This window comes from Cyprinus carpio, chromosome B21 (assembly GCF_018340385.1).
Source record: "Cyprinus carpio isolate SPL01 chromosome B21, ASM1834038v1, whole genome shotgun sequence".
In the NCBI taxonomy this organism is placed as follows: Eukaryota; Metazoa; Chordata; class Actinopteri; order Cypriniformes; family Cyprinidae; genus Cyprinus; species Cyprinus carpio.
Genome location: NC_056617.1, coordinates 2,589,683 through 2,615,808, shown reverse-complemented (window position 1 = coordinate 2,615,808; position 26,126 = coordinate 2,589,683). Strand labels below are relative to the sequence as shown.

General features: G+C 33.1%; 1 protein-coding gene across 1 annotated transcript in view; it reads left to right on the top strand.

The window, feature by feature from the left end:
* The window catches only part of LOC109080730 (WD repeat-containing protein 7), a 109,365-nt gene that overhangs the window by 25,339 nt on the left and 57,900 nt on the right, over positions 1-26,126 (top strand). Inside the window, 5 exon segments of the mRNA XM_042747827.1 lie at positions 4,662-4,895; positions 6,027-6,523; positions 13,588-13,673; positions 20,390-20,508; positions 22,358-22,481. Coding sequence (XP_042603761.1) covers positions 4,662-4,895; positions 6,027-6,523; positions 13,588-13,673; positions 20,390-20,508; positions 22,358-22,481 — 1,060 coding nt within the window.

The following is a 26,126-nucleotide window of genomic DNA, read 5'->3' as shown; positions in this document are numbered from 1 at the left end:
GTAATATTGAATTAGTTTTTATATTATATATAAATATTATATTTTTTATAATTTTAACATTAAAAATATAAATTATATTTATTATTATAATATTTATTTTTAATTATTAATTTTTCATTTTATGTCTGTTTTCTAAAATTAGAAATGTTGCTTTGGCAACTAACTGAACATAAGTTTACAATTGTTTTTATATTTTAATTTCTGTTAATATTTATTCATTTCAAATAACAAAAATGTTGTTTTTAATGTATTTATAAAATATCTAAAAAAAAAAAAAAAAAACACACACACACACACACACACACACACAACAGCAATCATCTCTGTCAGACCAATCATCTCTGTCAGAACACACACACACACACATATATATATATATATATGCACTGATATTTATATGTATGTAAAGAAGATGAATAATTATCTTTTAATACATTATCTTTATGAACATAATCTACATTTTCCACCAAAGTTTCCTTACTGTAATGCAAAACTTATACCAATGAAAATAATCCTGTCATGACACAGTGGGTCTTATTTTCTTTCTTTTTAAAATTTTTTTTGTATTACATTTTTTTTTAGAACGAATTAACATTTGGAACTGCAGCCTGTTATTATGAAACTGTATTGTGTGCTGACAAACATAAAACAGATGTACCTTACAGTTTCTTTTTGACATGACCGTAATGAAAACAGTTTTCTCAGCATACTCCTTTATTCACTCTTTTATTTCTATATTTTGGCTAATCTGTTAATATTTCCCTCTGTCTGTAGTCTAGTGCTCATACGGACGTATGAGAGCAGGAATAACACACAGTTCGGCTGTGTTTGACACACTGTGATGGAATGAAAGGCATTAATCCTAACCCTGATATAAAGTCATGTTCTGTCTTTGTTCAGCAGCGGTGGTGTCCTCTAGAGGGCAGTGTGTCTCCATCCCAGCTCTGCTTTCACAGGCTTGACAACTGTGCTAAATGCAGATAATAAAATACTAAATGATATGATTAATGCAATCATTGCTAGTAAAAACTTTAACCAAAATCTAGGTACCATATTTTTGGCAGGTGCTTTCATCCAAAGTGACGTGCATTGCTTGTTATCAGTTCATGCAATCTCTGGGAATCAAACCCATGACTTTGGTGTTGCTAGCGTCATTCTTTACTGTTTGAGTTATAGGAGTGATAAATAATAATAACAGTAATAATGTTAGAGTTTGTTTATGCATTTGTAAAATAGTCAATATTCTTATTCAGAGTATTGTAGTACATTTATCACTTTTTCATACTCATGGTGACATTATTGCATTTCACTTTTTGTTTTTTTGGACGCTTTTTACACTTCTAGAGTTGATTTGCAATTTGATATTCACTGTGTTAAATTGGATATATATTACATTCTACTTTATCCGCAGACTGTAGAGTCATGTAAAGCAATATATACTATATTGCATGATTGATAATATTGATGCAAAATGTATATTTTCGTTCAGGTATAATCTGACACATGCGACTATAATGCATGAAAATATTCAGATGTTGTGAACAGTAACATACACTGATGATAAATGCACAGTAGTGCTCCAGATTTATGTTTAAGTGTCCATTTTGTGTGCATTTTTAATGCGCTAAGCAGTTATGTTTTGGCATCAGTGATGAGCTGAGATCTGCAGCGAGAGTCTGGAGCCGTGTGGAAGGGTTCTGGTGTCAGGTGTCCAGTAATGATGCTCATCTTATGTGTTTAAAATAGCCCAGCGGTTCTGGGATGGACAACGCTCTGTTCGTCTTAATGATGCGCTCGTGTGCTTCTGGCCTTGAAAACGCTGTCTGAGTGAGAGAGTTAGACGGGCAGAACAGAGAGAGAGAGAGAGAGAGAGAGACAGAGACAGGTCTTCATTCAGATAGAGTGTATTCTTTAGCACAGCAGTGCCAGACAGACAGAAATTATGTTACTAAGACCCACATATTTTATTTTATTTTTAAATTTCATGTTATATTTTTTTATTTGATGTTATAATTTTTATTTTTTATATTTTATTTTGTATATTATAATTTTTTATTGTATTGTATTTTATTAATGTAATATTTTTTTATATAATATTAAAAAAACATATGAAAGATTTTTGATTTTATATTTATATTTTTTTAATTTATTGTTTATGTAATGTATTTTATTTTATTGCCTTTGTATATTCTTATTTTATTGTATATTTTTAATTTCAAATCTAAATATTTGTATTTAATTTATTTTATTTTATTTTATATTTAACTTAATTTAATTTTATATAAAATATAAAATACAAGTGAAATTGTTACTGAGACCCAGAATTTTTTTACATTTTTAAATTAATTTAATTTTAATTTATTTTAATTTAATTTAGACATTTATTCATTTATTTCTGAAATGTTTTGAGTTCAGATGATTTTATTTCATCGGTATCTCACATATTTTTCTTCTTTCACAGCCTGCATTGAAGACAGACTGAAACAGTTGCACTTTTTGTTTGTTTGCTAGGAACGTGAAGAAAAATAAAAGAGGAGTGAGACTCATGCTCTCTCCTCCTGTGTTTGTTACTGAGACCCACATATTTTTTTTAATTTTAATTTTATTTTATATTTTATATAAAATTATATGTGAAATTGTTACTACATATTTAAAAAAATATATTTTATTCATTTAGTTCAGGAATACTCTAATCATTTTATTTCATTTCGTCTGCATCACAGTTTTTTTGTTTGTTTGTTTTTTATTTTTATTTTATACAGTCTGCATTAAAACCAGAATGCAACAGTTGCGTTTCATGCTGGTTTCCCAGAAACATGAGGGAAAATAAAAGAGGAGTGAGGCCTCATGCTCTCTCCTCCCGTGTTTCTGTCTGATCAATGCTTTGAGCTCCAGCCCCTCGGACCCCCGTCAGAGCCATTGAACAGAAAGACAAAGACCGGAGGAGTCGACGTTACAGTGAGGATCACAGCGAGACAAGCGCAGAAGCACTTCACTGCAGTAAATAACATAATGAGCAGACTGCAGTTCGTAACCATAGTAAAATAATTTCAATGCACAGTCTCTTACGGCTCATTTATTTAATGCTTTATAGTGCATATTTCTGATTTAAGCTGTAAAGCATCACGTTTCAGCAGAAGTTTGTCTGACAGCGGCCGCTCGTAAACATCCTCCCTGATGTTTCTAATGGATCGCAGGTGCTTTGTTCATCGAATTAACATTGAATAACAATTAGCAAGCTCGCTATTTAATACGGGCCGACTGGAAGCAGATGAGATGAAATGAATGCTGCAGGGCTTAATGAGCATTAGAGATTATTACACAGATCAGGAAATAAACTGATTATCCCGTGCACTGAGCAACTTTTGACGGATGTGTTTGAAGACGACTCGCTGATTACTGCCGTTATAATGAGCCGTGTTATTAGCTTTGATGAGAAGAACGGCTTGAATCACAAGAAAACGCTCAAGAACGCGTCCGGCTCGTGTTTCACCACACAAATCAAAGAGAGTAGAGTTTACTTCAGGAACATGGAGTCTGTTATTAGAGTGAATAAAGAAGATCCTCATTGTTTGGCTGATTGATTGATTAGTTGGTTTATTGTTTGTTTATTTATGTATTTATTTTAATGCATTTTTAAAATTAATTTACATTTGTAATTTTAATTAATTTATTTGTTTATTTTATTTTATGTATTTTAGTGCTTTCATTTCAGTTCATTATTTGATCATTTATTTTGATGTATTAGTTTATTTTAATTTATATCAATTTATTTATTTATTTTAATTATTATTATATTTTTTAAATGAACACAATTCATCTCAGTTATTGAACTGAAAATTATTTTTTTCGTTTGTTTATTTGCTTATTTGACTTATTTTTAAATTATTTATAAGTTTTAATTGATTAGTTTATTTAAATTAATTTATTTAAACATTTAATTTATTTTAAATTTATTAAATTATTTATTTTACGTTAACACAAAAATTATCGAAATGTTCTGTTTTATTCATGTCATCAATCAATATATAAAAAAAATATATAAAATTCTAAATGTTTTAAGAATAATATAAATTAATTATTTTGCTGATTTTTTTATTTACTTATTTTTTTAATTATTTGTTTTATTTAACATTTGTATAAATTTTTTTTAGTTTAATTTAATTTCTTTTTAAATGTATTTATTTATTTTTATTTTATTTTTATTTATTTAAAATATTCCCCAAAATGTATTGCTGCTTCAGTCTGAGTCAATAATTAATGCAAAACTTACTTTATCATATACTCATTTTGAATGATGCACCAGTTCTCCTCTTACAAAAAAAAGAAGAAGAAAATGTTTCATTAGTCTTATTGTGTTGTTACAGTGGTTTTATAGCCTTTTGGCTTTTAAGGAGCAAGTTTAGCTTTTAAGAAAAAGGCTGTTTGGTTCAGAAATCACTCTCATCCGCTCTCACTGCAGCTTTCTTTTCATCATCCGGAGTGCCGGAGCAAAATCATTGACCCGAACCTCTCTGTTGTTCAACTTTACAGTTTCACACACATTTTTCTTGCCGTCTCTCATAAAGACAGTTTGCTTTGAATCAGCAGCAGCACACAAAACCGAGGTGTCCTTTCTAGTTTTCTGTAATAAATGTCTCTTTCTTTGTGTCTCGCTGCAGGGAAACCTTCCCAAATACTCGCACAACTCTCTGGTGGTGCAGGCCATGAAGACCAACGTGACGGATCCGGACATGCATGTGCTGTTCTTCGACGTGGAGGCCGTGATCATCCAGTTACTGACGGAGGAGGCGCAGCGGCCCAATCCCACCCTCGTCTCACCAGAGACGCTGCAGAAAGCACCAGGAGGAGCCGACAAGGGCGGGTCCTTCCTAGCCAATAAGATCTTCAAACAGGTCAGACTCAGGGGTTTGTAAACAGACAAAAGGGCCAGGCGCGACACACTAGTTTTGCTAGTTTTAGGGCTTTTGGCTAATTTGTGGTATACTGTATGTATCTCATTATTTTGTATTTGGAATAAACAAATGAAGTCAATGTAAGCATGTAGGCATATATTATGTGCAGAAAGGGTTAAAATCACATTACATTCTAAAATTGTAATATTGCAATCTAAAAACACAAAAATAGTGCTTTTAAAGCAGTTAAATTTAAATCAACTAAAAATGAAAATAATTAAGAAGCACAGAGTAACTGAGTCAAAAGGCTATTGTGATTACCCCGTTACAGTCACTTTACAGTTACATCTTCTACATCTTTACAACAAAGATGCTGTTGTCTGTTTGCATGCATAGCATGACAAATAATTAACTGCACTTGAAGCTTTCGTGAAAAATTGAAAATGAAACACCCAAAACTGTATATGGCATCATAACATAGACGAACCGTGTTTATACGTGAAAATCTGACATTGAATGGCGTCACAACTTGTGCCATTAATCAATCTATGTATTATAACATGTGAAATGGGAACATTATTTTATGTAAAAAAAATAAAATAAAATTACAATTAAAAAAAGATATTATTAAATATTATATTTAATTATATTATTTGAATGTATATTTACTTTTATTTAGTGCTTAATCGTGATTAATCGCATCCAAAATAAGTTTTTGTTTACATAATATATATATATATATGTGTACTGTGTATATTTATTATGTTTATATGTTAATACAAACACATGCATGTATATATTTAAGAAAAATATGTTACGTTTATACATAGTTAAACACATTTAGAAATTATATAAATTATATTAATATAAATATATACATGTAAATATTTTCAAAATGTATGGTGTATATAAATATGTATGTGTATATATATAATAAATATATACAGAGCACACACACATATATATTATGTAAACAAAAACTTTTATTTTGCAGTTAATCGTGATTAATTGTTTGACAGCATTATTTTTATTTGTATTTACTTATATTTATATTTATATTTATTTTTTGTATTCAGACTTTACAGGAAGAAAGCAATAGTTTAAGATGCTGTTGTTTATCTCGTGTCACAGGTGAAGGAGACCATTAAAGAAAACATCAAGGAGCACCTGCTGGATGAAGACGAGGATGAGGAGGAGGAGCAGCGGCGGCGCGAGGAGAAGTCCAAGTCTCTGAGTCTGCTGGAGTACAATCTGACCATGGACACGGCCAAACTCTTCATGTCCTGCCTGCACGCCTGGGGTCTGAACGGAGAGCTGGACGAGGTGTGTCTGACCCGGCTGGGCATGCTCCGCCCGCACACGCCCGTCTCCTTCGGCCTGATCTCCCGCGGAGGACACATGTCTCTCATGCTGCCCACCTTCAAAGACTCGCTGCTCCGGCAGCTGGCCGAAGGATGCGCCGATGGCCGCAAGCTCTCCGTCTCCGAGATCGTGGGCAAAGGCACGTATGGCGTCTCCAGAGCCGTGACCACGCAGCACCTGCTCTCCGTCATCTCGCTGGCCAACACACTGATGGGCATGACCAACGCCACCTTCATCGGGGAGCACATGAAGAAAGCACCGGCAAGGTGAAAACACACTTACATATGAGTATAATCACACATTAAACAATCTATCAAAAAATCAATCATAAGTTACAATTACAATATTTGGCCAAGATACAACTATTTGAAAACTGAATAAATACGCTTTCCATTGATGTATGGTTTGTTAGAACAGGACAATATTTGGCCAAGATACAACTATTTGGAAATCTGAAATCTAAGGGTGCAAAAAAATCTAAATATTGAGAAAATCACCTTTAAAGTTGTCCAAATGAAGTTCTTAGCAACGCATATTACTAAAAAATGAAGTTTTGATATATTTACAGTAGGAAATTTACAAAATATGTTCATGGGACATGATCTTTACTTAATATACTAATGATTTTTAGCATAAAAGAAAAATTAATCATTTTGACCAATACCATGTATTTTTGGCTATTGCTAAACATTTAACCCAGCGACTTAAAGGGATACTCCACCCCAAAATTAAAATTTTGTCATTAATCACTTACTTCCATGTCGTTCCAAACCCATAAAAGCTTCGTTGGTCTTCGGAGCACAATTTAAGATATTTTGGATGAAAACCGGGAGGCTTGTGACTGTCCCATAGACTGCCAAATAAATAACAGTGTCAAGGTCCAGAAGGTATGAAATGCAGTGTATGCTGTTTTCTTTCAAATCAAAGCTAAATACGTGTAGAAACAGCGCATCCTTGTGGTGCGGATGACACAGAAGAGCATACACAGCATACGGTGATATGGACAGACACAGAGGAAACTGTTGACAAAGGAATTGTTGAATAAAGTAGTTTTTTTTTTCACTTAAAAAAAGTGTTCCCGTAGCTCTATATGACCCAGATTGCATGTCTAATGGCAGATGGAGTATTCTGATGATGACTTTCATACCTTTTATGGACCTTGACACTGTTATTTACTTAGCAGTCTATGGGACAGTCACAAGCCTCCTGGTTTTCATCCAAAATATCTTAAATTGTGTTCCGAAGACGAACGGAGCTTTTACAGGTTTGGAACGACATGGGGGTAAGTGATTAATGACAAAATTGTAATTTTGGGGTGGAGTATCACTTTAAGACTGGTTTTGTGCTCCAGGATCACATATGCATTGCTACGAACTTCATTTGGACAAAGATAATTTTCTCAATATTTAGATTTTTTTGCTCCCTCAGATTCCAGATTTTCAAATAGTTGTATCTCGGTCAAATATTGTCCTCCTAACAAACCATACATCATATTACATCAATTCATCAAATCCTAACATACATCAATGGAAAGCTTATTCATTCAGCTTTCAGATGTTGTATAAATCTCAATTTCAAAAAAAAAAAACTAAACAATTTACAACCAGTCAACTTCAAAATTAAACCTTTTCTATATTAAAAAAAAAATTTTTATACGATTTTTAACTAGTCAACACGAAAATGTAACTACAACATGATTCAAGTAACTTTTTCTTTATTAACCCTCTAGTTAAAGAAAATGATATTCCCAGTTCAACACATGAAGATGTCAACATGATGTAAATGTTAAACAAATCACTTGTTAAATATTTTTGCAGAAAAGATGCATGAACTACCACTAATTGTATGAACTTGTCTTACCGAAACAATACAAGGAAAATGCTTAAAAAAAATTCAAAGTCAAGGTAATTCAAATTCAGAATGACTGAAGGTATTATAACACCAGTAGACTATTAAGTATAAATGTTCTGTAATGAACAGCAGCTGTCAGCCTGTCACCGTGATGCAAAGGTTTTTGTTCGATTGCATTGCTTTTGGACTAGATGGACGGATGGATGGATAGATGGATGGATAGATGGACGGATGGATGGACGGATGGATGGATGAATGGATGGAAGGATGGACGGACAGATGGATGGACGGATGGATGGACGGACGTATAGATGGATGTATGGATGGATGGATGGACGGATGGATGGACTGATGGATGATAGATAGATGGATAGACGGATGGATAGACAGATGGATGGACGGATGGATGAATGATGGATGGATGGATGGATGGACGGATGGACGGATGGATAGATGGACGGATGGATAGAAAGATGGACGGATGGACGGATGGATGGATGGCTATATAGATAGATGGATAGATAGATATCTAGATGGATGGATGGATGATAGATGGATGATAGATAGATGGATATATAGATGATAGATAGAAGGATGGATGGATGGATGGATGATAGAAGGATAGATGGATATATAGATGATAGATGGATGGATATTTAGATGATAGATAGATGGATGGATGGATGGATGATAGATAGATGGATATATAGATGATGGATAGATGGATGGATGGATGGATGATAGATAGATGGATATATAGATGATAGATAGATAGATGGATGGATGGATGGATGGATGATAGAAGGATAGATGGATGGATGGATGGATGGATGATAGATAGATGGATGGATGGATGGATGGATGGATGGATGGATGGATGGATGGATGATAGATAGATGGATATATAGATGATGGATAGATGGATGGATGGATGGATGGGATGGATGGATGATAGATAGATGGATTATATAGATGGATGGGATGGATGGATGGATGATAGATTAGATGGATATAGAGAGGATGGAGGAGGATGGATGGATGATAGATAGATGGATATAGATGATGGATGGATGGATGATAGATAGATTGATATAGAGCTGATGGATGGAGGGGATGGATGGATGGGATGATAGATAATGATGGATATATAGATGATAGATAGATGGATAGATGGATGGATGGATGATAGATAGATAGATATATAGATGATGGATGGATGGATGGATGGATGGATAATAGATAGATAGATATATAGATGATAGATGGATGGATGGATAGATGGATGGATGATAGATAGATAGATGGATGGATGGATGGATGATAGATAGATGGATAGATGGATAGATGGCAAGTGGATGATCAGATTGATGATAGATAGATGGATGGATGGATAGATGGATGGATGGATAGATAGATGGTTAGATAGATCTAAAGTTTGATGGATGGATGGATGGATAGATGGATGGTGGATGGATGGATGAGAGATAGATGGAATATAGCTGATTGGATGGATAGAAGGATGGATAGATGGATGGATGGATGGATGATAGATAGATGGATATATAGATGATGGATGGATAGAAGGATGGATAGATGGATGGATGGATGGATGATAGATGGATAGATGGATGATAGATAGATGGATCTCAAGAAGGATGGATGGCTGGGATGGATGATAGATAGATGGATATATAGATGATGGATGGATAGAAGGATGGATAGAAGGATGGATAGATGGATGGATGGATTGACTAGATAGAGGATATATAGATGATAGATAGAGGATAGAAGGATGGATGGATGGATGATGGATGGATGATGGATGATAGATAGATGGATATATAGATGATGGATGGATGGATAGATGGATAGAAGGATGGATGGATGGATGGATGGATGGATTGGTTGGTTGGTTGGTTGTTTGATTGATAGAAAATTTATTACACCAAATGCAATAATATCAGTTATATATAATTTTATATTATATTTTTTATTTCATTTCATATTTATATATAGTTTTTTTTATTTAAAAATGTGTTTATATTGAATTTAATAATTTTAATACCAATATAATATTTTGTTTAAAAAGATATAAATGAAAAAAAGTCATCTTAGATGGGAATCAAACCAGCAAAAGAACAGAGCGCTGTAGTCTTTCAGATGTCTCATGCACACAGACACATCACAGCAAATAAAAACTGTACTAAGAAAGTAAATAACCTTGAAGCAGCGGACAGAGAATCGGCGAGAGAAGCTCAACCCGCTGTTTCTATTGTTTACCTGTGTTTTCTTTTGCGTATCTGGGGGCTTTAATTTTCCTGGGCCCCCCGGGGTTGGATGGAGGTTCAGGTGCGAGCGGACAGTGAGATAGAAAGTCTCCGAGCGTGAAGCGTCTCATCTGGAGCCGGGGCTCGTACCCAGGGGACGGGTGCTGTTGTTCTGGTCATGACGGCCCCGCGGGGTGGAGGCGACTGAAGGGTATCGAGCTCCGACTCGTGTTTGCTGATCGCTCGTTGTCCGCAGGTGAGAGATGTGCTCTGCAGGTGAACTGACGTGAAACTCGTCAATACGGCCCGTCAATGTGTTTGTGGATCATGTTTGGATTGAAGGGCAGCGCCGCCGATTTCTGTCAGAGTCACTTTTACAATAAAATAACATCCAATAAAATATAAAGATAGATCAAAAAAGTATTTATAGTAATATCACATACTATATATATCTTAATTTCACATACAATTTATCAAAAACTTTTCTATATGTGGTCAAAATCACTGTACAAATAATTTTGGTCATTCTGTATTTCATGACATACTTATTATTTCTAGAAATTTGCATAATTATACTACATGCATTTTTTTGTCATTTTTAATGGTGAATCTTATTGGATTTTCATTATTATAGAATATATCGATATCTATATATATATATATATATATATATATATTATATTATATATATATATATATATACATGTATTTAATTTATATTATATGTAGATATATTTAATTATTTACATAACATTTTTCTGAAATATATATATACATTGTGTGTGTATTTATTTATACATAATAAATATACACAGAACACACACATATATTATGTAAACAAAAACTTATGTTTTGGATGCGATTAATCGCAATTAATCATTTGACAGCAATAATTTAAACTATTATTTAAACTAATTGATGCTTATTTTATGTTAGAAATATGTTTATCTTTGTAGCACCTTGTAAAACATAAATTTGATAAGTTAAAATTCTAAATAAAAATAACTCTTTTTTTTCACATATAATTTAAATAATTATAAATAACTAAAAATTAAAATAATTTCTTCACATTACAATAATAAAAGAATGATATTTGTTTCGCATAAGATAATGAGAATTCTAGAGAAACATGCTTAATTATTATAAAGATTGTCATAATGCAAAGAATCTTAATACAAATTGCGATTAATCGTTTGACAGCACTAGTTTCATTTCAGATGTTGATCATTTGTTCAGCTATTTAAAGGGCTAATGTTATCCACGTGATGCGAACGCCAGAAAACAAAAACACACTTATCTTTAAAAATTTTAAAAACATAAAACAAAAACATCAAATCAAATCTCTCAATCTCTGTGTTGCTCTGAGCAAAATTCGCCCCTGATTTTTATGAGGCAATTTCAGATTACTGGTCGTTCTTTAGATTCAGTTTCTGAAGTCTTTGGAGGGTAAAGTTACGCAGTGGAAAGTAAGAACGCACAGCTGTGCTCAGGATTTTCAGTAACTTCTTAAACACGTCCAGGATGAAACCGGCAGAAATGGTGGAGCTGAAATAAAATCTGTTTGTGGATGTCCACTAAACTGCAGTCCAACAAACTTCAACACTACTTTCTTAAAAATTTACATCGGAAAATAAAACAGCCATTAAAACAGTCAAAGCAGATAAAACTTCTCTGACAGACACACAGACTTTCTATCAGACTCCTTTTGACGCCAGCGTTTGTGAAACGTTTCGAACGGCTCACCTACAGCTTCTTGAACTCGCTCAGAAGTCGTCCATTTCATATCTTTTCTCTCAGAATGTGCTTTTAAAAACTCAGTTCTGAGCAGGATGTGGAATGAAAGCTTTAACGAGCTCCGGCTCTCGTTAGAGTGAATGTGACTGAGAGAGCATTAGACACAAACACTGAATCAAGACACACACAGAGAGAGAGAGAGAGATGACAAGCTTCTCTGTACTTCCTCTGAATGACGCTGAGGGGGCACAGATACATATACACTGATACATAAAAATATATTTCAGTCTTTTCATTACAAATCTTAATATTTATGTGTTTTATTGGATTTAATATTTAATTATAATTTATTATAATATTAATTTTATTTAATTTTATATGTATAAAATTGATGTTGCAATGCAAGCTATAGCACCCTAATTTGAATATATATTTTAAACTTTTTATTTATTTTTTTTTTTTTTTCATTTTAATTTGATTCCAGTAGTAAATATTGAGTAAAAAAATCCAAAGCATTTGCCTTAGGTGTGTGCAATATTAACAAAAACTGATATCTCAATATTTTTGGGATTTTGGCGTCAGGGTTAAGTAAAATTTCTAATATCTATTTTCATTTCAGTTTTAGTAGGTTTGTTTTGTTGTTGTTTTTTCCATTTCTATAGTTTTTTTTTTCAAATGTCTATATAGTTTTCATTAATAAAAATTATGTAAAATTTCAGTTTTAGTTATTTTAGTACATCAAGATAAACTAAAAACAATTAGAAATTTTTTAAAAGTTTTATATTTTAATTTATTTCAGTTAAAGATTATTACAATTAACCAAAATCTGTTTTATGGTTTTAGTTTTATGTAAGTCTAATAACCCTGTTTGGTGTTGACTATACAGTATTTAGACAATACTAAGCATCCTTCAAAAAATGTGTTTGTGAAACCTTTACCTAGTAGTAGCTTGTTCTTTTTAATAGGATATTAATTATTTCTGACTAATACATAAAATCAATGTAAAATACATCAGATACAGCCAAGGAGGCTAATTTAAAAAAAATATATATTTATAAATGTTGAGATCAAAAAGTGTTCTTACATGGCTGACAAAGGTTTTATTTTATTTTATTTTATTTTATTTTATTTTATTTTATTTTATTTTATTTTATTTTATTTTATTTTATTTTATTTAAGAGGACTTCTTGATTCACTTGAACCTGCAGCATTCAAGTAAAACAATACAGAAATACTTCATTGTTGCCAACAGTATTTACTTTGTAAGACTAACAAAATTTTTAACAAAAATAATAGTTTTTGTTGATCATCTTTAACTCTCTCTCACACATGTTGACATGAATGTATTCAGGGGTTTATACACACACTCACAGACCTGTATAAATACACACACACACACACTCGCACCGGTCTGATGTTAAATTCTGTGCTGACTGTGGATGTGTGTTAAATATTTCATTTGGCCTTTTGTGTTTCAGGCCCCCAAGACCAGGAACCCCTGAGACCCCGAGAAAAACCACCCCGCAGGCCTCCAGCCCGGCCCTGCAAGCACAGATCAAACAAGGTAACTACAAAGACAGAGCGCTCGCCTCCAAAATAAAGTCTGCCCACATGAAAACCTCTGCTCTGGCTGTGAAACAAACCTGCCTCTGCTCTCCTCAGACTCTCTCAGGATCAGATGCTTCATGCACCTCGCTTTCTTTTCAATTCATTTATTTTCTGGCAAAAAAAGCTCCATTTAAAAATGTTTACAATAAGGTCTTATTGGTTAATGCATTAACTAACATGAACTAACAATGAGCAATATATATATTTACAGAATTTATTAGTTTTGTTGTTCATTTTTCATGTCTATAGTGCATGAAAGGCACAATACTTGACTTTCTTTCTTTCTTTCTTTCTTTCTTTCTTTTATCTTTTTTTCTTTGTCTTCTCTTTTCTTTTTTCTTTCTTTCTTTCTTTCTTTCTTTCTTCAATCAGGAACAGTGCAAATTAATAATACATAAAATCAATGTAAAATGCGCCAGATTTAACCAAGTTGGCTAATATTACAAATTAATTAGTAATTGTTGAAATAAAAAAATGCACTTATATGGCTAACAGGGGTGTTTTTATTATTTAATTTAATTTAATTTAATTTAATTTTATTATTATTTTTTTATCAGATATAATTTTATCAGAGACTATTACTTGGCTGAACATTCATTGCCAAGTTGATTTAGTGTTTAATGCAAGACTTTTTAAAATGTAGTTAAAAAAATTATTTAAATATTAACTAGTATTTATAAATTAATAAAAACAGATTTAACCAAGGTGGATAATTTTCAAAGTGTATTAGTAAATGTTAAATTGAAAAAGTGCTCCTATATGGCTGTCTTATAAGGGTTTTATTTTATGTATTTATTTTTTATTTTATTTTATTTGAGTTTAGTTTTTTTTTTTTTTTTTTTTTATGTTATAGAATCAGAGGAACAATTTTTTGGCCAAACAGCTATTTCCATGTAGATTTAGAATGTTTAATTTAAGAATTGCTAAAAAATGTTACATTTAGTAAAAAAAAAAAAAAAGTTATGCATTAACTTATATTAATAAATGCTGTAGAAATATTGTTCATTGTAAGGTCATGTTAACTAAAGATACAAACAAAACCTTATTGTAAACTTTTTTTTTTCGTATTGCAAAGATAAATTTCAACTTTTTTTATTAATGTATTTTCTTTAAAAAAAAAAATGTTTATTATTTATTTAAATTTTTTTTTTTTTATAATAGTTTCTTCCCATCTTGCAATGAAAAATGATCTGGTCTCTATATGATGACTCTGGTCTCTCCTTCAATGCGAGTGTGTGGGATTTGTTTCATCGTCCAGCAGGTGAAAATGCTAGTTTTTTTTTTTTTGTTTTGTTTTTTTTTGGATTCAAGCCTTGTTAGAGAAGTTCTAGATAACACACAGCACAGAAACTGTCCCGTTTAGTGCACGGTGTCTGTCTAAAGCCTGTTAGTAACCCACACTCGCTCTTCCTCAACACGTGCCCTAATTTGTCCCCCGTGCGGAGCAGCTATTGTTCATGCACAATAGAGGAGGACTGTGAATAATGGTTTGTGTAGAGCTGCACACGCCACACGCCTGTCCGGCTCATTCAGAGGGGAAGTGGCTTCTGTCGTGCTTCTCTTTGACCAGAGGGGCCTGCAGCGTTTCTTTCTCATGCTAAAACCGCAGCGAGAAGCGCCAGGCCTCTGTGTCCGGCGTCCTGACACGCGCCTGTCCGATGAATTCTCACGCCGAGCAGGAAAATGTTCTGAGAGAGCGAGTCCTCTGAGATGTGCTGAGATTATTGATCTAACACTTCTCTTTAGGTTTGTACACATAATGAAAGTTATTCACCCGTGTGTGTAGCGTTTCTCCCCCTCCCTCCTCTTCGTTTCTATTTATTGATCCGGAACGGGTTTGTGAAACTGTGCTTAGCTTGTGTTATTAAGTGTTTTTTAATGGAGTCGTTCTTTAAATCGTGTGCCGAGATAAAAGCCGAGCGTGTGCCGGAGGAAGCAGGGATTTAGAGAAACAAACGCCGGTGTTTTTGTTACAGAGCTGTCTGGAGAAATGACTCAAGTTAATGACCAAGATTTCTTTCTGAAAATGCCTATAGATTCCTGTAGATTATTTTTAACAACAACAAAAATGAAAAATGATATCATTTTTATTTTAATTGTCATGTTTTTAAATTCACTTTTTTTAAAGTTAAAGAATTATTTTAATTATATTATTTAAAAATTGTTTTTTATTATTTTATTTTATTTTATTTTATTTTATTTTATTTTATTTTATTTTTATTTTATTTTATTGATTTTATATTTTATTTATTTTTTTTAGAGAATGCGTGTTAAAAATTAGAGGGAAAAAAAAGACTAGTATGGTGTAATAAATAAATGTGAGCAATTTCCAAAATGTTTTAAAATGCACTTTTTTTATGACCAAAAAAATGGAGTTTAATGGCTCTTAGTCCGTGTATATACTATTTTACTCCTGACTTAATAAAGTTTTTAGCAGATAAAAAAAAAGAAAGAAATAGCACATAGCAAAGCTTTCAGCACTTTGCTAATACTGATATCTAATCAGCTGATAACAGTGACGTAAACAAATTAATGGTAGCATTAAGTAGTCAAAAAAACACAAAATTAATTGAATGCTTATTTTACACAGTGTTTTTGATATTTACAGGAAGATGCTTTTTTTATTTAGCATTTTAATTTAATTTTATGATCATGCTTTTACGATGCACAATTAGAGGGTCTTTGTGGATCTTTAAAGATCCTAAAAAGTCTTCAATCACAAATTAATGCCTTAAAAAGATCTTAAATCAGACTAGAAAGTCGTGGCATTAAATGAAAATCTTCCTTGGTATTTTAAGTTGTTTTCCAGTATAAATATGTAAACATCCATAAATAAAAATACATCAAATGCACTATAAGTCGCTTTGGATAAAAGCGTCTGCTAAATGCATAAAACAAAAATAAAAATAAAAAATCTTGAAACAGAAGTGTTTATGCTTAAACATTTTTGAAATTCGAATTAAGTAGATTTTTCTGACCTCATTGATAGATATTTGTTCTTGTTTTATTCATAAACTCACTTTATTTTGATGTTATATTCAAATTTTTCTTTAATTGGTCTTTAAAAGGTCTCAAAAAGACTTAAAAATAACCCAAAAAAACCTAAAAAAAATTTTTTTAATTTTTCTTTAATTGGTCTTTAAAAGGTCTCAAAAAGACTTAGATTTAACCTTAGAAAACCTAAGAAACACTAAATTGAATTAACTCATAGTTTGTACATTTGCTGTGTACTTTAATGTGAACAAAGAACAGATTCCCTTTACATTCATAATATGTGATGTCTTAAGTGTCAATTTTTCGAAATTGAGATTTATTCATCATCTGAAAGCTGAATAAATAATCTTTCCATTGATGTATGGTTTGTTAGGAAGGAACAGTATCTGTCTGAGATACAACTCTTTGAAAATCTGGAATCTGAGGGTGCAAAAAAAAAAAAATCAAGGATATTGAGAATGAAAATCATCTGCTTAAAGGTGTCCAAATGAAGTTCTTGGCAATGCATATTACTAATCAAAAATGAAGAAATTTTGATAGATTTACACGTAGGGACTATTTACTAAATATCTTGAATGGAATATGATCTTTTACTTAATATCCTAATGATTTATGGCATAAAAGAAAAATCTATAATTTTGACCCATACAATGTATTTTTGGCTATTGCTACAAATATACCCCAGAGACTTAAGACTGCTTTTGTGTTCCAGGGTCACATATAATAATTCAAAAATGCATTGTTCAAATATAATACAAATATACCTAAAAATACTTACTTTTTTGAACAATATCTTCTTTTTGCTGTTTTTAAACAATGTTATATAAACATCAGCAATATAAACATCAAAAATATAAAATATTAAAATTATACAAAAGTACTTTTATAAAAAAATAAATAAAAAAATAAATAAATAAATAAGTAATAAATAATCTAAACAAGTTGTTCAGCTTTAGAACTAATACCTTTGTGTGTGTGATGATGATGATGTATGTGACTATTGAACATTGTCAGCAATATCACAACGGCCAGATACTGTATATACACTGATTGATCTGCTAAACGTGTAGTTTTTATAGAAACATGTTTGTTTGTGATTTTCTCTCCATCCAGGACCGTGGCGCGGCTCACTGTGTCTCTGTCTGCATGCATGGCTTCGCTCTGCCATCTCTCTCTCTCTCTCTCTCTCTCTCTCAAGTGCTCATGGGATTTGTAGTTCTTGCTCACTCAGTCACAGCTGTGGATCTTCAGCGATCGAGAGATCAGAAATATTAATAAACGTGTGTTTCAAGAACTGCATCTGTCATGTGTGAAAGACTGGAGAATGAGCACCTTCTTCTCATTTTATTTTCTGTTTCTTCTCATTTCTGCTGGAGACAGTCAGGGAGAATATTGCAATTTTATTTATGAATAATTATTCATTTTTCAGGTGCAGTGAAATGGCTTGTATGGAAATACCATCAGAACATTTTTTTTGTGATATACTGTTTTTTTTTTTTTTTTTTTTGAATTTATCACAAACATATATGATAGCATCAATAGTTTAAAAGGTTACATCTGTACATATTCCTCCTTCTTCCAGGTCCAAGTTTCAACACATATATAAAAATAAAACAACTAACCAAGCTAATAATTACCACCCACAACAACACCATAAAAAACTACTATAATAACAGTTTATTAACATCCAGTGATTCTGCAGTATAATAACTGATTTCTTGCATTAAATAACTTTTGGGAAATTGACACCTAAAATGATTTAAACAGCTTTTTAATTATTTTTAATGCTGCTTTATGAACTATGATAGTTTTGACTTTGTACTTCTATAAATTAATTTATTATTATGAGCTAGTGAAAACAAAAAGGTGATTAAAATGAATAAATAGCCTTAAACATTAATGTTAATATTATTTTATCTATTTTTAGTGCTATATAATATATCAATAATACTATTTATTCTGTATTATTTATTATTTCTCTCCCTCTCTCTATATATAAAATAATATTTATTCTCATACATTTATATAATTTATATGCATATATATTATGGATATATATGGATATATATTTATATATTTGTATGGACTTTTATGTATCACCTACCCAGTCATATTTTGGTGGTTTACCGTGGTAAATAATAAGGATTTTTGTTGTTGTTGTTGTTATACTCACACTAATAACCTCGATAACCGTGTGCTTCTGATGGTGTTTAGATTTTAATTTCTGTGGATTTCTTGTGTTCATGTGATTTCTGTACCAATGTATTCAGTTTATTTTCCTTTAATAACCCTGCTGGAGGCCTTTCTTTCTTTCTTTCTTTCTTTCTTTCTTTCTTTCTTTCTTTCTTTCTCTCTCTCTCTCTCTCTCTCTCTCTCTCTCTCTCTCTGTGTCTCTGTGTCTCTCTCTCTCTCTCTCTCTCTCTCTCTGTTTCACGTCTCTTTTCCTCTCTTTGAGCTGCGATCGCTGCTCCGTCTTCTGGTTCAGGAGTGTCTCACTCTCCCTCAGTCAATGAAGGTATTCTCTCTCTGAATAAAGGCCTCTCTCTCTCTCTTTTCTTCTCTTTAGCTGCGCTCTCTCGCTCTCTCTCTCTCTCTCCCCCGTTCATCGGCCTGGCGCTCAGTGCCTGTGTGTGTTTATTGTGTTTGTGTGATTGGTTGAGTCTCTAGGTTCAGCTCAGTTACACTCTTCTGCTGTACTTTGTGCTTGTAGTCGTTGTCTGTCTGTCTGTGTGTAAATGTCTTGGACTGCATGCTTATTTTACATATATCTGTATCTATACACACACATTTCTCCTCAGGTTTAATAAACATCTTTATGAATAAAAATTAAATCAATAGTGCAGTTTTTATAAAGTATATAGGTGTAGTATTTTTATTTTAGATTATCATGCTTAGTATTTATTTTAGTTAATATGTTAAACATTTATACCATGTTTTATGTTTGTTTAAAAAATATTTCTGAAATTAATTGATGATATTAATGTTTCTCAAAAAAAATTAAAACATTTTTTTTAAAAAAGTAAAACATTTTGACATGAAAAATATCAAATTAATTACAGATGAAAAATGTTACATTTATGAAAATGCATTAATGGAAATATTAGCAATTGTAATTTTCAAACATGTTCACTGTAAATTATTGAATTATTATATTATATTATATTATATTATATTATATTATATTATATTATATTATATTATATTATATTATATTATATTATTATATAAATACTTTAGTGTTTCGGCTTTGCACTACATTATGAGTGTATGTTTCTGTGAATTACATGAGTTTGTATAAACTGATGGGCTGATGTATTTTTCTTAAAGGTAAGTTTGTTGTTTCATAAAGAAATGTAACCAGTTTCTTTGAAGCTGAATCAGTTTTATCCTCTGAAAGTGTTCATGTGCATTACTGACTTTCGCAAGCTCATTATTGTCCCAAAGCGCTTCCATATATTCCTGATATATGTGACTCTCTGTTGGATGTGGCTCATTTCCCCTCATGACTCGCCAGCGTTGCTGATGCTCCTCTAATGTTTGTGAGGCGTTTGGTTTTTCCAGGTTCCTGTGAGGATGTGATTCAGCAGTGGTGTTGTGAACAGTGGTGATGGTCTGTCTCTCTGACCCTGTGCGCTTGTGTGTGTGTGTGTGTGTGTGTGTGTGTGTGTGTTTCTGTAGGCTGGAGTCAGCTGGCCGCTATGCATTGTGTCATGCTTCCTGATCTTCTGGGTTTGGATAAGTTCAGGCCTCCTCTACTGGAGATGTTGGCTCGCAGATGGCAGGACCGCTGCCTGGAGGTATTCAACTTATTGATATTTAAATAATTATATGCTTTAATTTAATTTATAAACATCCTTTTTTGAGACTTAATTTTTGCTCAATGACTTTGAACTGAAATAGGCAGAGTTTGAGTAGTTCAGACTGGAAAATTGGTAGTTATCACAAGAAAATGACTAGAAAAGCTACACTTTTTAACTACTGAAATTGTGGATGGCTGAAGTTTGTAGCAGTATTATTTTTAGGATGAAGATACTATTTTAGATATATATATATAGAGAGAGAGAGAGAGAGAGAGGGAGAGAGTTTTTATTTTTGTATTTTCTGTTTTTTTTATTTAAATGAAATAATTTAAATAATTTTATGTATTTTTTTAAAACAAAATAAAAATAAGAATGTTGCTTTGACAGTTGGCTTAAATAAAATAAGTTATTTTTTCAACATTTTATTTTATTTCAAGTAATGAAAATGTATGGTGTGTGTGAGAGCGTGAGAGTGTGTGTGTGTGTGTGTGTGTGTGTGTGTGTACTGGTATATATGGTTTATGAGGACACAAATGTGTCCCCGTAAAACAAAATGCTTAAAGGGATACTCCACCCCAAAATAAAAATGTTGTCATTAATCACTTACCTCCATGTCATTCCAAACCAGTAAAAGCTTCTTTCTTCTTCTGAACACAATTTAAGATATTTTGGATGAAAACCGGTAAACTTGAGACTGTCCCATAGACTGCCAAATAAATAACAGTGTCAAGGTCCAGGAAAATATGAAAAGCATCGTCAGAATACCATCAGTGATTCAACCGTAACGTTATGAAGCGACGACAATACTTTTTGTACACAAATAAAACAAAAATAACCACTTTATTCAACAATCGTCTCCTCTGTGCCTCTCCAAATCAGCGTAGCACCATTTTTGGAGAATATGAGCTGTACTCACAGCTTACGCTCTTCTGTATCAGCCGCGCCACAAGGATGTGCTGTTTTCTTTCAAATCACAGTGTAAATACACATAGAAAACATATCCTTGTGGTGGCTGATGTGTGTGTCCGTATGTGTGTGTGACATGTGTGTTTGTGTGTGCATGTGTGTGTGTGTGTGTGTGTGTGTGTGTGTGTGTGTCCATGGGTGTGTGTGTGTCTATGTCCATGGGTGTGTGTGTGTGTGTGTGTCTGTGTCTGTGTCTGTGTCCATGGGTGTGTGTGTCTGTGTGTGTGTGTGTGTGTGTGTGTGTGTGTGTGTGTGTTTCCGTGTGTGTCTGTGTCCATGGGTGTGTTTGTGCGTGTGTCCATCCGTGTGTGTGTGTGTGTCTATGTCTGTGTGTGTGTGTTTGTGTGCGTGCGTGCGTGTGTGTCCATGGGTGTGTGTGTGTGTCCGTCCGTGTGTCCGTGGGTGTGTGTGTGTCGTGCGTGCGTGCATGGGTGTGTGTCTCTGTGTCTCTCTCTCTGTGTGTGTGTGTGTGTGTGTCTCTGTGTCTCTCTCTGTGTGTGTGTGTGTGTGTGTGTGTGTGTGTGTGTGTGTGTGTGTGACGTGCGTGACTGCAGAGGTGTCGTACACCACACTGAGAGAGAAATGAAGAAAGACAGACAGAGAAAGAAAAGAAAGAGACGCTCTGTTAAGCATCTTTAATCCTTTTTCTCGGAGGGTGCTCTCTGTGTCTCTCTCATTGGCTTTCAGTCGTATCTGGCAGCTCGAGCACCTGCTAACCCGCGGGACAAAGACACGCTCCGTCTCTCAATGGCTTCCCCGGCTGCTTTCAGGCGTGAGCTTTATTTGCGGCTTCATCTCAGCGGTCTGTGGTGTGCAGAGCGCTGCGGTGTCTGTGTGTAAACCTGACGTGTGTGTGTGTGTGTGTGTGTGTGTGCTGCAGGTTCGAGAGGCTGCCCAGGCGCTGCTGTTGGCTGAACTGCGGCGGATCGGTCAGTCGGGCCGGAAGGACACCATTGACATGTGGGCGCCGTATCTGCCGCAGTATGTGGACGTGGTCAGCTCTCGTAAGTGTCACGCACTTCTGCCACATCAAGTGTTCAAATAATGAAAGCATTTCACACACAATATGAATTATAAAGCATCAATACAAATAAACAAAAAACCATGGCAGGGATTAAATCATTAAATATAACTTGTATTCATTAACTATAGCAATATATTATCTCTTATCTCTCGCTCTATACTATTTATTTATTTATAGTATTCATTTTATAATATAAAACAAACAAATGTATAAATAGCACACACACACACACACACACACATATACACACACACACACACACACACACATTTATTATGTATATATAAATACACACTCATACGGTTTATATTTTGAAAATATTTACATGTATATATTTATGTAATTTATATAGTATATAATTTATATTAATATATAAATATATATATAAAATATGTAAATTAATATAACATTTTGATTCATTTATCTAAATATAAATAAATATAATTAAAACAATTCAATAATTAAATGTAACTTCTTTGTTTTTTTGTTTGTCTTATTGTCTCAAATGTTTATTTATTTCTGTGATAACTTGCCAGCATCCCAGTACATCCCTTAGTTCTTACCGTGAAAGTGTGTTTTGCACTTCCTGGCACACACAGGAAGTCAGATGCATCTTTAAAGGATGTGGATGCAGCGGCTCACTGCTGCTGGTGGGAGCGGTGGAGGAGATTCTGGACTGAGTCATGAATCTTTGAGTTTGGTTTACCAGCACAGACCTGATAAACCCAGCTGTGTCTGCGGCTGTTTTCACACTGGCTTCGATTGTTTGCTCCAAAGCCGAGTTGGATCCTCCCGCAGGTCTTGTTTGAGTGTTTGTGTTGTATTGATGTCCTTCAAACATTCTGCTTCGGGTTTGTTCTCATCAGTTCAGTCTCAGGTGTGCGCTCTGCTCTTTGTTTTTCTACTTTATGCTTTTTAAGAAAGAGTTGAGCACAGTTTTTCCCCTGTCTTCATGGTTTTCTTATTGAAACGGGATGTTTGGATCGAGTTCCGTTGCTTGCTAGTGATTGGCAGTTGGTTTTAGGGGCGGGGCGTTCTCATTCTAGAGAGCGTCTGATTGGACAGAAATCAGTTTGGTTCAGTTTTGGTTTGGTTTGGTTCCCATAAGAGGAATACTATACATTATACATGTGTATATCAGCTTGAAAGAAAAATGCATTTTGTCAGTGTTGAGAACAAGATTGTGCACCATTCAGAATTTAATTCAGAATGCCTTTTAAATTCCAGTTAAAATTCAAGAATTTGAATTGTGGTTTGAATTTGAATTCAAAGAAGTAGAACTAAAAATAATTCAAATTTGAAGCAATTCATATTAGCAATTCAAGATAAATCTTGTCAAGTCGTTTTTGAAAGATTTGAAATTAAAAAGTAAAAACAACCTTGAAGTTTATAAGGCCTTACGGACAGATGGAATGATAAATAGAATGATATATAGATTTTTTTACATTTATAATGTCAAAAGATTTCTATTTCAAATAAATGCTGTTCTTTTGACGGCTTTCAAAGAAATATTGTGCAGCACAACTGTTTTCAACATTGATAATAATCAGAAATGTTTCTCGATATTAGAAGCATATTAGAATGATTTCTGAAGATCATGTGACACTGAAGACTGCAGTAATGATGCTGAAAACTCATCTTTAATTAAATCAATCAATTACATTTTAGCATATGTTCACACAGAAAACTGTTATTTTAAATTATAATAATATTTCTTATTTTTATAGATTTTATTGGATTTTTTAGCGCCTTTAGCCCCGTTGTACCCTATAGATAATCAGCTAAAAACATCTGAAAGGTTGGCAGCATGATTGTGAAATATGCATTATAAATCAGCAATTTCAGTTAAGATGTGTTCTTAGAAGACCGCTGACTGTGGAGGCAGTAGATTACTCATTAGTGTTTAGAACAGAGCCAGTGTCACCTACAGTATATAGAATACTGTGTGTGTGTGTGTGTGTGTGTGTGTGCAGGACTGCAGGGGTCAGTGAAAGCGATCCGTCACAAACACACACACACACACACACACACACACACACACACACACACACACACACACACAGTTATCGGGTGTGTAACACCACGACTGTCTTGTGGCATTTCAATACATCATCAGCCCTAATTAGTGCTGTTCACGGTTACTGTTCCTCATAGTTAGTTTTAGGAGAATTCAAATTAAGCATGTGACACGTCCTCGATTCCTCAAATCGTGTGTTTTGTTGAAGAGATTTTTTGGGTGAATAGTATAACTGATATAATATTTAATGAATTTAATTATTAATTTAGTAATAAACTTATGGTTTCCACTTTGCAAATGATAAAATGAGGACAAAGTATTATATTAAATGAAAATCTAGTCAATAATTACATTTTGTTTTTAGTTCCTGCATGCAAAACAGGAAAAGGAAACAGATAAAATGATGCAGATTAAAAATGTACACTCGATTTTACATCATAATTAGAACAAATTAAATCCCAGCGTATGGCATTTTGTCTTACATCACTGGATATTTTTCAGCAATATTAGCAAATATTGAGATTTTTTTTTAAATTTTTGTATTTGTTTGTGCACTTTTTAATTTTTTTAATTTATTAATTTTTTCATTTCCTGGAGATTTTGTTTATGTTTTTGAACATTTTTGTGAAATTGTTAAATGCCTTTGCAGGTAATTTTGCTTTTTTTTTTTTTGGGAAAATACTATAATTAATTTGATATATAATAACATTAAATTTTAATTTAATTGCACATTTAGTAATGAATTAATGATTTTCACTTTGCAAATTATTGCATAATGTAATGGAGGAGAAAGTGTTACATTAAAGGCAAATCTAGTCAATAATTGTATTTTTTTTTGCATGCAAATCAGAGAATTGAAATCATCTGGTGCAAATTACATTACATTTTGAACAAATTAAATCACAATATCTGACCGTAGGTTTTTTTTGGAAATGTTTTGTATATAATATTCCTCATTAAATATAAAGTTCTCGTGCTGTCAGTTCCCACAGAAACTCAGTTTGATTTATTCCCTGGTTTATAAATATGTGGGTCTGTGAGTCAAGCGTTCAATGGCACATTTTACTCTTCATATTTCTGAATCATAAACACAGACTGATTTCGATGTGTGCGTGGCGTCAGCAGCAGCGCTGGAACGAGTCTCCGGCCCAACGGCTTTTGATCTGCAGTCAGACTGAAAGGTTTTTAAGCGAATCTGTGCCTCTATTCCAGTTAAAGGTCAGCTCTCGCTCTCACAGAAACAACACCGATGCATGCTGGGCATTAGCTGCTCTGGAAATGAATAAATGACCTTTTCCTGTGCACAAAAACATGCAGAGTAAACCAGAAACCCACACACACGCAATGAAAGCCAGACAGGTGCATTCTGGGGGTTTTGTCATGGGCTCAATGTTATATTTAGCACAATTACCTCAAAAATATGAACTGTTTTCAACCTTGATAATCAGAAATGTTTCATGAGCAGCTAAACAGTATATCAGAATGATTTCTGAAGATCATGTGACACTGAAGACTGGAGTAATGATGCTGAAAATACAGCTGTGCATCACAGAAATAAATTACAGTTTAACACAGATTCACATAGAAAGGGGTTATTTGAAATGGTAA